This window comes from Montipora foliosa, chromosome 11 (assembly GCF_036669935.1).
Source record: "Montipora foliosa isolate CH-2021 chromosome 11, ASM3666993v2, whole genome shotgun sequence".
Classification (NCBI taxonomy): Eukaryota; Metazoa; Cnidaria; class Anthozoa; order Scleractinia; family Acroporidae; genus Montipora; species Montipora foliosa.
Window position 1 is genome coordinate 2,836,832 of NC_090879.1, and position 12,500 is coordinate 2,849,331.

The 12,500-nt window shown below is 38.8% G+C and overlaps 1 protein-coding gene across 1 annotated transcript in view; it reads right to left on the reverse strand.

Annotated features, from left to right (window-relative positions):
* Positions 1-3,256: 3,256 nt before the first annotated feature.
* The window catches only part of LOC137975071 (E3 ubiquitin-protein ligase RNF34-like), an 18,263-nt gene continuing 9,019 nt past the window's right edge, over positions 3,257-12,500 (reverse strand). Inside the window, exons 2-4 of the mRNA XM_068822118.1 lie at positions 10,585-10,983; positions 9,890-10,097; positions 3,257-6,640 (exon numbers count right to left, since the gene is read on the reverse strand). Coding sequence (XP_068678219.1) covers positions 6,450-6,640; positions 9,890-10,097; positions 10,585-10,983 — 798 coding nt within the window. The 3' untranslated portion in view covers positions 3,257-6,449. The remainder of the gene's footprint in view (positions 6,641-9,889; positions 10,098-10,584; positions 10,984-12,500) is intronic.

Sequence of the window (12,500 nt, forward strand, 5' to 3'; positions counted from 1 at the left end):
GTCAGTCCAATCACCAGTTGAGTGGCTTCATGCCTGACTCTACCGTCTTCGCTGCCTAGCTTCCTTCGAGCCCATTTAAAGAAAGTGGCACGCGGCAGTTCAGTTCCCTGGTAGATGTTACATTCTTCTCTAGAACCTGTAAGCACCTGCTCTCCTCTAAAGATCGCACCTGAAGGGTCGAAAGAGTCGTACGCCTGGTGCTTTTCATGAAAAGAAAATGCAGAAAAAGAATCTCCAATACTCTTATTTTAAGGCCGAATTCTACAGTTTTCTTAAGGGTTGTGAACATCTTGATACAGCTCTTTTGGGTGCCGTCACAAACATATACTACCTTGTTGAATTCTGAGCAGATACCAGAGAGCTGAAAAAGTCCATCATTATTCCTTGGAGTACCATCCCTAGCAAAATTTTTCCTTACGGAGAAAACTGCTTCTAACGCTTTCATGTTGATAATAAATTGCAACGCAGTTTATTATAAACGATGAAATGATATATGAAATGGATATATGAAATGGATCATATAATATATTATGTCACAGGTTTCAGACGAGGTTGGCGAAGTTGACGGTGTCGTCAACGAAAGCAACGTGGTTGAAAGAGACCGCCCTTTGATCTCAAGGTTACTTCTTTCCCGCGCCACTTGTTACTCCGAGAGGAAAAACAACAGAAAATCGCGTGACCGGAATAGGTCTATCTTACTTTTCTTGCGTGATTTCTGGGGATCGTTTTAGGGTCTTTCAGCCGAAATTTCACTCTCCAAGCAAATTAAAGCTCTTCAACTCCATTGAGGTTACTTACTATCCCGCATATAACTATCCTATCCCGTATCCCGCCTACGAAAACAGAGCATATCCCGGTCTCGCTGTCGTATCTTCATCCCACATCCCGCCTTTAATTTTTTTCATATCCCACATCCCGCCTCGATTTTTCAGCCCCATCCCGCATCCCGCCAAACCTATGTTGGACCCTCTTATTGAAACCCAAAAAAGGAAATTGAGAGTAACCACTCATTTTTCAAAGATATTTCATGAATAATATTTGTACAAAGCTTTAAAATACAAAGCAATATATGGCGTTCTTTCTCAAATTGAAGCTTAATTATCTCTCAAATATCCAGGTTACACCCAATTTTCTTTTTGGATACCAAGAGTACTTACCAAGATCTACCAGAGTTAGTCCACTATCTCTGGATCTACTTTTTCCGGATAGTTTTAAACCGTGCAAAAATATCCCAGAATTAGTAAGCATCACCAATAGGAAACCCGAGTAACGTATGTTCAATAACAATAGTAGGCACTGTCCTTACTAAGGTGGTGCAAGCCATTGAAAAAAAAAGTCTTTCAAGTAACGTTCCAATCTCGTTCCCAGAGTCTTCGCTCCCCTTGACCAGCGGGTCGGGTTACGTAACCCGACCCGCTGGTCAAGGGGAACGAAGACTCTGGGAACGAGATTGGTAACGTTCTCATCAGAAGGTTTGGCACTACAACGATGTATCACGTAACAGCGCATCAATGTATGGCGGTCATTATTGTGGCATAATAAGTCACTGTGGCAACGGGAAAGTTATGTGTATTAACACCCTTTATTTTGTCTTTAGTTGCGCATATCTCAAAAACAAACTCGGTGACCCCAATTTCTATTGCTCGAAAGTGATCAGAAGCCAAGATGGAACTTTCTGCAAAGTTGAAAAAAATTCTGTACAGAAGACAATGACCAGAACCAGGTTGCTGACCAGCGGTTTTCGTTAAAACAATGATTTGCAAGGGGTGCTCAGTCTCGCGGGCATTGTTATTTAAGGTTTTTCGACATTATAGGATAAGAAAGTGTAACACACAATGTTTTACACTCAGATTGCAAAATAATACTTAAGATACTAGCATTACTGCACAGGAGGGTTCACGTCATTTAACATTTATTTGATGATGATGATGATGATAAGCAAATATTTTCCTTGTTTTCAGAATTTCATGATAAATCGGGAGAATCTGATAAAAATTGGGAGAGCAGGAGGCAATACATCAAATCGGGAGAATCCCGATCAAATCAGGAGGGTTGGAATGTCTGAAAGTGGCTCTCTGCAGAAAGTTTCATCTTTGCCTTCTGATCACTCCCTAGCAATAAAATATATGAATGGGGTCACCAAGTTTGTTTTTGAGATATGAGCAACTAAAGCCAAAATACAGGGTGTTTTTGCTGGGCTTTCCCATTACCAAGGTAACTTATTACATCACAATAACGACTGCACCTTGTTCAGCAATAATCAGTGTTTCACATGGTACCATAACAGTGCTGTTACGTGATAAAGTGTGTAGTGCCAATCTTTCTAAAGAGAATGTCTCTTCAAAGTGTTGAAACTGGTTAGAGCCACCTTTAAGTTCCTATCATGCACCTTAACACACTTTTTCACCTCATTTAGTCTCTGAAATTGTCCCAAATACATGTTGTTGTTTTAAGGACCTTTTGATTGAAATTTGCATTTTTAGTGGCTTTAAGACAGGAAAAGTGGTCATACTTTGATCCAGAACCGAGCAATGAAGGGGAATGGGTTTGAGACCGGGTTGATGTCACAAAACTTGAGATAGTTCTTTGAATTAATTGGACTTCAACTCGAGGAAGAGGAGGATGCGGCTGTACACAGGCTAATGGCAGCCCAGTAGTCAACCAACTGGGCCACTGGTGTTAGTGAACATAACTGAATGGCATAGGAATTTTGGGTTGGAATTCAAGGGATAAAGAAAGCATGATGCCAGAAGAATGTTCTGATGGCTTCCTAACCTCCACAAACAAATCAAATCATAAACAGTGATTGGTTGCATCCAGCCCTTTAATGAAACTGTGTCACTCTGCAATATGATATAAATGAGGTTGACTCTTTCTAATAGCAGCCTGGTAAATGACTTGAATTGATAACAGATGTCAGGTAGTCTCCTATGCAGCCACTGTTTGGGTTGTCACACAACCCTCCTTCCCACACAAAGTTGTTGTTTGTGTGGGGAGGACCACACAAAAAATGGCTGCCTGGGAGACTAGATGTCAGCAAGCACTTACACAACTTTCCTGCTCAAGCAAGGGTCATTGCAGATAAAAGGGATAAAAGAAATGAAACCCTGAACTCAATACAGTCCCCACCATTTTCTCACGATAAACACTTTGGTTAGACATTGACAAAACATTAGTTGTTGAAACTGTGTATTGTTTTGCAACAGAACCACAAGCCAGGTACTGTATGGTCACCAAGAGCAACAGGGGCAACAAATGGATTTTTAGTTATCTTTATTATAATTTATAACGCAATGCATCTACAGACCACAAAAATGGGTCAATGGTGAAACTAAAAATACTGATTTCCTTCAGTATGTTGCTGCTAGTCACTGGACCAAACACACTTTACAAAGTTAAAATGAAGCTATTGTAACTGAAGCAGAACCCTGTCATTTTAATTAAACACCATTCTCTAATTTTAAATTCCCCGTAAGACAATTTGTTTGCCCCCCCAAATTTGGCATCAAGTATTGTTTTCAAATGCTCTTGGGGACACTGCACATTCCTGAGAGCATTTTGAAAACAGTGTTTCATGCAAAATTTGGAGGGCAAATAACATATATATTATCGGGAATTCAAAAATAGAGAAACAAGTTTTAACTTCCCCTCCTGTACAACAGCATTTTTAGCTGCTATAGTATAACCCCCTGTGATCGTCACAAATAAGTCACTGCAGTTGATACTATAGAGGTGTTAATTTGTTAGGAGAATTTCTAACATTTTGCCAAAGATTTACCTAATATATTCACAACTCTAACATATATCTAAAAAATCCTGAAACAATGTACTTCTACATGTATCACTTCCCCTTCGTTACATCTTGCAAAAAGTGAAAAATGGACCAACGATTAGCAACAGCTAAAAAGGGTTACAATACATTTTGAAAAATCTAAAAACACAACGTAATTTTTTTTTCTTTTTAGCAGTTTTCCCCATGCAACATGAAAACAGATGATGTTCTTTAAAAAACTAGTTGGCCGTGTTGGCTCTCAGAAATAAGTATGGTTCGGTAGACCTTTGTTCCTTGTTTTCTGTCACTGAGTATTTAGCTTAAATACTGGAAAAAAAAAAAAACATGCTTTCACCAGAATGGGAACAGAGAAAAAAAACCAGTGACAAGGGCAAATTAAATTAGTTTACATTCAACAAATTTCATCGAAATCTCAAGTTCTCAGTTTTCTATAATTGTTTAAAGTGCCTATGAAATAAAAAATAACTCATTTGAAAGACTTTTTGAAACATGGTGTTTTCATTTTTGAAGTATCTCCTCTCGTTTTGGCACCAGTCCTCCAGTCCATTGGATAACTCAATAGGTTTTGTTGGTATTTATCAAATGGATAGTAATATATCTGGTGGATAGTGTTATCCACCTTTCAACAACTGAGGCCAGGAGATATTTAAGTTTTTGGGTAAAAACTGTGATGTCATCAGTGGTGCCAAAGAAAAACAAATCACAAAATCTAGAGTATCCTCAGAAATATTATAACTGATCCCTACAAACTTGGCACCAGTAATGTACATCAGTCAATGCATAAAATGACACCCATTGTGCAGTTGCCATAGCAGCAGTTTTGCTTCCGGGATCAAGTTTGCACAGAACTGGAGTTCCCACTTTTTGTGTTAACCAAACATCATTTACACTCAATGACTTGATTTGGGGACCTATGGCTACATGGGCTATATGTGTGTTTTGAGCAGGACTGTCTGCCTTGCCCTATTTGAGAGGATATTGAGATACTTCGTTTTCAACCAAAAGGGACTATAGCCAACAGTGTTACCATGGTTATATCATACTCTGCACTGTCCTGCACTTTTCTTAAGGGTTATCACTCATACCAAGTTTGAATAACATCGCTGTTAAATTTTCTAAGATATTCTTGAATTTTTGATGGGACCACTGATGATATCATCAATTTGCTAATTTGCACAACAAAAAGAAAAAAGATACCTCAAAACGGAAAAGGCCATTATTCATTATTTTGAAAACCCTTTCAAATAGGCATTAATTATTTTTTACTTCATAGGCACTTTAATTAAACTATAAACAAAACTAAGGACCACAAAAAAATACCTGTAAATTCAATTTTCAAAAAGGGCTGGGCTGGATAATTCAACCTAGGAAGTAAAAAAAAAATATCCCTGCTACCGGTACTTGGAGGTAAGACAAACACCGGCAACCCACATGTCACTAGAAAAAATAGTAACTGTTGTTGAAAGAAATTGGTAATTTCCTGAAACCATTAAGATTATGAAGAAGCCAATTTTCTGTGGTAGGCATAATGTCTAGGAAAGGTGGAAATATTCTTTGTTCAGCTCACTTCCTAATGTTTATTATTATAATACTGATGTAAAAATTCCTTTTGAGTATACGTTTGAGACTGCCATGTGAATAAATAGCAAACAGATAGCATTTGTACTGACAGTCAGTGGGTTTTATACACTGCTTCTTGTTTCTGCATTAATAATATACATGGAAAAATTTCTCCATTCTGATTGGCCACGAGAAATGAAGTTTTCTGGTAACACAGTGCAGAAAAGATGTTATTCAGTGCAAAAAGAGGTAACAAAGAAAGCATTCTGATTGGCCAATGATCAAAGAAAGTCCCAGATGGCCAATCAAATGCTTGCCCTTGATGGCTCAACTTTTGCATGACTGCGTGATACAAATAGTTTACTTCATAGAAAGTGCGGCGTACGGGGTTTTATGCACGAGTTGTTTGTGTCAAAAACCCGAACGAGCGAGGAACGAGCGAGTGAGGGTTTTTGACACAAACAACGAGTGAATAAAACCCCGTACAAAGCACTTTCTATGTCGTAAACTCTTTATTACACATAACATGAGAATTTTCATTAAAATAGTTTTCTGAACGCGAATTAGAAACAAAAACTCACTAACAATAGAACCAAATGCAAATTTAATTTAATTCAATAACAAAGTACGATTTGCACGATTTGCACGATTTGCACGAGATGCACGAGTGATTGGCATGGAAACGCCTTTACGCTATCGCTGATTGGTTATACTTTCACATGTGAAATAGCTGTACGCCATTCTGATTGGCTGTATAGGTCTTTTTCACATGTGAAAATAAAGCGTATAGATTTGTACAAATGAGCTTTATGGAATAAAATTCTCATGTTATGTGTAATAAAAGTGCATTTGTTCTGATTATTAATTATTATGATAATCTAGACATTTTTTCAGCCATGAATTTTATTGATAAGTAATGACATGATTTTCCTTGTGCAATTTGGAATAAATAGGCTGTCTCTTACTTTATTTCAAAGACTGCAAAAATTTAACCATGTTTGTCTACTCCAAATTGCACATGAAATCATGCGATTACATGTACCTAACGAAGAATTAAACATAAATTACACCACAAAGGTTTATACGATAATAATTATTATGCTTTGAAGACATGTACGATTCTAGCTATATTCTGCCTACATATAGGACAGTCTGCCAGTTGCTTGCCACATTTTGTGCATGTAACCATGTGTCCACATTCCAGGAGAACACAATCTATGCTAGCATCCATACAAATTTTACACAAATCATCAGGAGTATAATCTTCTTTATCCTCAGCCACTGAATCTAAAACAGGTGACTAGTGTTAGCAATAAAAAATCACTAATAAGAGCTCAAGAACTAAAGGGTACAGTGAAAAAGAACAAAAAGGCAAGTGTATTGTCACCTGTACCTACTTTAGTTAACATACGCCTCCTAAGAGTGATACTAAACAGATTTTTTGGGGGTGCAGGGACGGCACAGTGGTGAGAGCACTCTCCTCCCACCAACGTGGCCCAGATTCGATTCCCAGACTCGGCACCATAAGTTGGTTGAGTTTGTTGTTTCTTTACTCTGCAAATGAGAAGTTTTCTCCAGGTACTTTGGTTTCCGGGAGTAACTAGACAGCACGTCTTCTGTACACGATCGACGCACTTAATTGAATTAATAGAACTGTAAAATAGTTGTTCTTAAAAAATAAAACCGTAAAAATTCGCGGGAATCCGAAATATATTTCGATCTACGATCCTCGTCAGTCGTCCGCCATTTTAAAAATAAAAATACTTATATCGTTCATATAAGAGACATTGGAATGGTCCACGCTTTCTCAGACTTCATATACGTCATCATAAGACTTCTCGTCTCGGTAGGACAACGCGTCCATGTGTGACTACAGCATGCGGAATCTGGAAATAGTTCCATTCGTTCTTAGAGTTCATCAATGAGTCTTCATCTACATTGTTAATCTTGACACCCTTAGATATTGGTCTAAGCATTGCGTCGTTAGAGTAGACACCGGTTACATTCATTTGAAACTGCTGTATCTCACTACTGTGTTTCTCTCTACAATGTTTCCACAAGGCTGATCGTTCCTCCTTATTGCCGAGCGATTTTGAGTGTTCTTTCCCTCTGGTATACGCACTCCTCGATGTTTCTCCAACGTAAACGTTGTTACATTTAATTTCATACGTCACACTTTCTCTATTGCGCGGTCCTTTCCCATCTGTCCTACACACTGGGCAGTCTTCTCGGTCACATTGTCGCGGTTTAAACGGATCAGACTTCTGGAGCAATCTCTTAATTGCAATACCCGCCTTCTCTACCACTTTGATTTTAAATCCTTGCTGTTTTATCTCCTTTTGATATTTCTTCTGCAACTGTGAATTCGGTGAAGCTGCCTATCCTCGACTTAAAGGTGTGGATAGAAACAAAAGAGAAAGAAACAGAGAAACGAGGTGAGAAGACCTCAATGACCATGTACGAGTTCTATTCCAAAAGCATGGCTTCAAAAGCAGTCACAAATGCTAGGTCTGCCCTAATCTGGAGTACCAAGAGAACAGTACTAACCCAAGAAGTCCTTAGGGTCTTAGTTAACTGTAGCAGGATGTTACCATGGGAACGAGTAGTAGAAAATATTAATGAGATGGTCCTGAGAATGCAGTACTCGGGGTATAGCAAGAAATTCAGATATGAGGTTGTCGACGCGGCCCTCAAAGCATACAGAGAGAGAAAGAAAGCTGATCAAGAAGGAGAAGACTGTTACACCGAGTGGAGTGGAGAAAGGATGAACGAGAACAGGAAAAGATTGTGAAGAAATGCAGTTGGTACAAACGAGGCAGAAATGAGGCAGTAATCTTCGTACCGGCTACATCGAATTCACAGTTACAGAAGAAATATCAAAAGGAGATAAAACAGCAAGGATTTAAAATCAAAGTGGTAGAGAAGGCGGGTATTGCAATTAAGAGATTGCTCCAGAGGTCTGATTCGTTTAAACCATGACAATGTGACCGAGAAGACTGCCCAGTGTGTAGGACAGATGGGAAAGGACCGTGCAATAGAGAAAGTGTGACATATGTAATTAAATGTACCGGGTGTAACAACGTTAACGTGGGAGAAACAGCGCGGAGTGCGTATACCAGAGGGAAAGAACACTCAAAATCGCTCGGCAATAAGGAGGAACGATCAGCCTTGTGGAAACATTGTAGAGAGAAACACAGTAGTGAGATACAGCAGTTTCAAATGAATGTAACCGGTGTCTACTCTAACGTCGCAATGCTTAGACAAATATCTAAGGGTGTCAAGATTAATAATGTAGATGAAGACTCATTGATGAACTCTAAAAACGAATGGAACTATTTCCAGATTCCGCGTGCTGTAGTCACACATGGACGCGTTGTTCTACCGAGATGAGAAGTCTCGTGGTGACGTACATGAAGTCTGAGAAAGCGTGGACCATTCCAATGTCTCTTATATAAACGATATAAGTATTTTTATTTTTAAAATGGCGGACGACTGACGAGGATCGTAGATCGAAATATATTTCGGAATCCTGCGAATTTTTACGGTTTTATTTTTTAAGAACAACTATTTTACAGTTCTATTAATTCAATTAAGTGCGTCGAACGTGTACCTGTAGAAGACGTGATGTCTAGTTACTCTCAATATTCAAACACGTTCTTGGCTTCGATATATGAGATTTCACAGAAAACTTCGGTTTCCCCTCTCCTCAAACACCAACATTTGCATTGATGCATTAAGTGTTTAAATTCAGTTTACAATGTCCCCAATTAGTGCTCCAGTGCTAGATCGACTAGGCACTATAATAACATAAAGTTCCTTTCCTTTTACTCCGTCTAACGCCAGACAAAAATTGCACTTGTCAATGAGGCCGCTTAAGGGGTGAAAGCACTTAAACCATTTCACCCGTTTGTTTTCCAGAGATTGGTCATTTGTATCAAATATGCACAGTCAGCCAATTGCTTTGTTTGCACATAGAAAGGGATTTTTTTTGTTTATGATTCCCATACAGAAAAAAAAGACATGGCACTGTGGAGCAGGCCATTATTGTGCAGCTTAGTTAAAGGACACACCAGACCCTTGTTTCCAGTTAGATAAGTCAAGCATTCATATTGTACTGGTTTCTTTAGAAACTAAGGAGTGAACTGGCTAGTTGTAAATATGGACACACTGTTCAGTGCCTCTGATTCATCAGGCACCCAATCAGTTTTTTGCTAAATCAATAGCCCTTATCGGAGTTATCAGCGGTTTTGCCATGAACGAGGCTAAGGGGTCACTTTGTATCGAACTCACCCTTAAGCCTCTTTGGCATGTAGTTTTCAACAAAAGGAAATCTGCATGCAGGCTCAACTCCAATAAGGTCTATTAGTCATAATCAAGGCAGCAAGACTGATTGGCACAGTTACGAATCAACTTAAATTCGAAAGAATAAATTAACCCATTCACCCCTAAAACGGCCATACTTAGTATTTTACTCTGTCTAATGCCAGACGATTTTACTCGTCAATGGGGAACCTCCAGGAGTTGGGTTACACTAACCTTTCCCTTTAGTAGGCTGTTTGGATTTCCAGAGTGCTCTGACCCGATCTAACAGTTCTTTCTTTTCACAGCAACCCTTGAAGTCAACAAAGTTTGCCTTAAGAATCTGCTTGAGTTCCTTGACTGACAGCTCCTCTACTTCTTCAATATTTTGGATTTGACTCAAACTCTTGCACACTGAGACTGGCACATGGACTGATGGAGGAACCTTTGTGATGAAGGCAAAGGAGTTTTACACCATTGCTTAGATCAGTGTCAAAAAATAATAATGAGTAAGATCTTAAAACTGATCGGAGATAAAAACTTTAAAAGGTCAGACAGGAGCAGGCCGTGGGAACTGAAGATGTTTAAGTCACAGCAGTGAACATGTACAAGTACAAGGAAGGAGCAGCGGTGATCAAACCCGAAGGTCGTGGGTTCAATTCCCACCCTGGTCAGAGTTTTTCTCTGTCCTTGTGTGGGCCCATTTCCATCAGTAGGGGTAACGCTCACATGGTTTATATGGGGTAAAAACTTGGCACTTCACCTTACACTTTAATCAGTTAAGTCTGTTCATCTTGTGTTAGACAGAGTAAAATCTCACTGTAAGGAAGGAGGGAATGGTTTAACCTGGCTAAGGCCAATTCAGCAATGGAATACAGCATTATTTAGCGGATAAAAAGGAAGAACTGAGAATTTGCTAAATGCATTCAAACCTGTACTGGCTGTGAATTTGACGATGGAAAAACATTTGAGCTTCTCTGTTGTTCTGGTCTCTGTGAGTTGCTTAGTGGTGGGTCAGCAGGAGTCTGACGCCTGGCTTGGTGATGAGGGTTAGATGTAGAGTTTCCTGTGTTTGATCCATCTCCTGCATGTCGTAAAATTAACTCTATGAGGTCCCTTTTCTCTTTACATTGATTTGTGGATATCTGTCTAGCTCTCAAGTACTCTTGAAGGTCTCTTACTTTCAACTTCCTCAAGTGATCTTTGTATGCAATGGGATACTGCAGGGCACGACACCTCAAGCAGTTTCTGATGCTCTCACCAGGAACAAATTTGGTCTCTTTGGCAAAGCAGTCATTACAATAGTGTCTTTTGCAATTCTGGCAGAGGTTCTAAACCAGACAATTCAAAGTACATTAGAAAGTTACAAAGGCAATACAAAAAGAAATAAAATTACAAAAACTACAGTGTATGGTATGTTTCCTTTTGTCTGAAATAAGGCATTCCAGTTAGGGCGATAATTGGTTATACGGGACCTGGTCAATGAATGACAGATATGATACACATCTTAAAGTTTTTCTAGTGCAACTCAAGCTGATCTTATGCTAACTACTGACTCAGAAATTACATGACAACCCAGGTTTTCACCAAAAAAGTTCAACCTGTTTAGCTGAACAAATAAATTAATGTAGAATAACCTCTGAGCTTATTACAGTAACTTTGTTCAAAGAATAAAGGATTTGGGATATATACATGTAGGATTTGCCTCTGACTGCACATGTGCATGATTTCTTTGCTCATGGGACTGCTTATGGTAGAGAGAGTTTTCAGAGAAATTAAAGAATACTGTACCCCAAGTAAGAATAAAACTTGGTACTTCCTCATTCAGAGGAGCCTGTGATGACCAATAAGCCACCAAAGGCTACATGTATGTAACAGATAACGGGAAAAAATTATTTCATTTTATTAAAGAATCGCGTGCATGACTGGAAACAAGTTTTTTGGTTATCGTATGACTCAGAAACACATCTCATTGGGCTAATATTCTTGCGATATTGTTAAGATAAAGTATTTTAAAATACTATCGTAGAAACTTGTAAAGTATGATCCCTTTTCTGGTTTTGATTAGAATCAATACCATTAATTAACAACAGTTTCAAATGTGAACAACTATTTAACAATCGCACTTAACCCTATGGTTGGATCACGGAATGTGGACTTTAGACTGTGGAATTGAAATGGATATTTAGCAAGAAAAGAAGGCATGCATTGCGTACGTGTGGTAGTGCAGTCACTTGACACAGTGCTGTCAACAGATCTGCGTTTCGTTTTCCACGAGATTCAAGTTGTCTATGCGTAATGTGTGGTTCCAGAAAACATCCATACCCCCACCACGGAAGACTTTTTGATTTGCACCCCCCCCCCCCCCCTTCCCCCAGGATTTTCCATTCCAGGGGAGTCCCTCAGGAATTTCCAGAATTTTTGTACTTATAAAAAGGAAAGTGAATTAGTTACGTAATTACAGTAGAATTTTATTTCAACAGTGTAAACGTTAAGGTTAAGTTTTAGAAAAATATAACGCTTTGTTAAGCTCATTATCCAGCTAAACTTTTAGCTTCTTGGCCATCAACTTTGCAAAGCTTAAACATTTGGGTTGCATGTCGACTGTTTCACGTTTTTGTGCAAACTTCGATCTGAACATTTCACTCGCTTAAACAACTTTGCAAATGATAGTAAATAAAACAGAAACTTACAAGGTTCCTTTGTCTACACATTTTGTCAGTTTGTTCAGGTTGATCCTTATTTAGCGACCACACATGTTGACGCGGTAGGTTTAGTGAACGTCGTCACAAAGGCGATTGTTTTACGAAGAATATCAAGGCTGCTGCCTAAGAAAATTTTAAAGGGG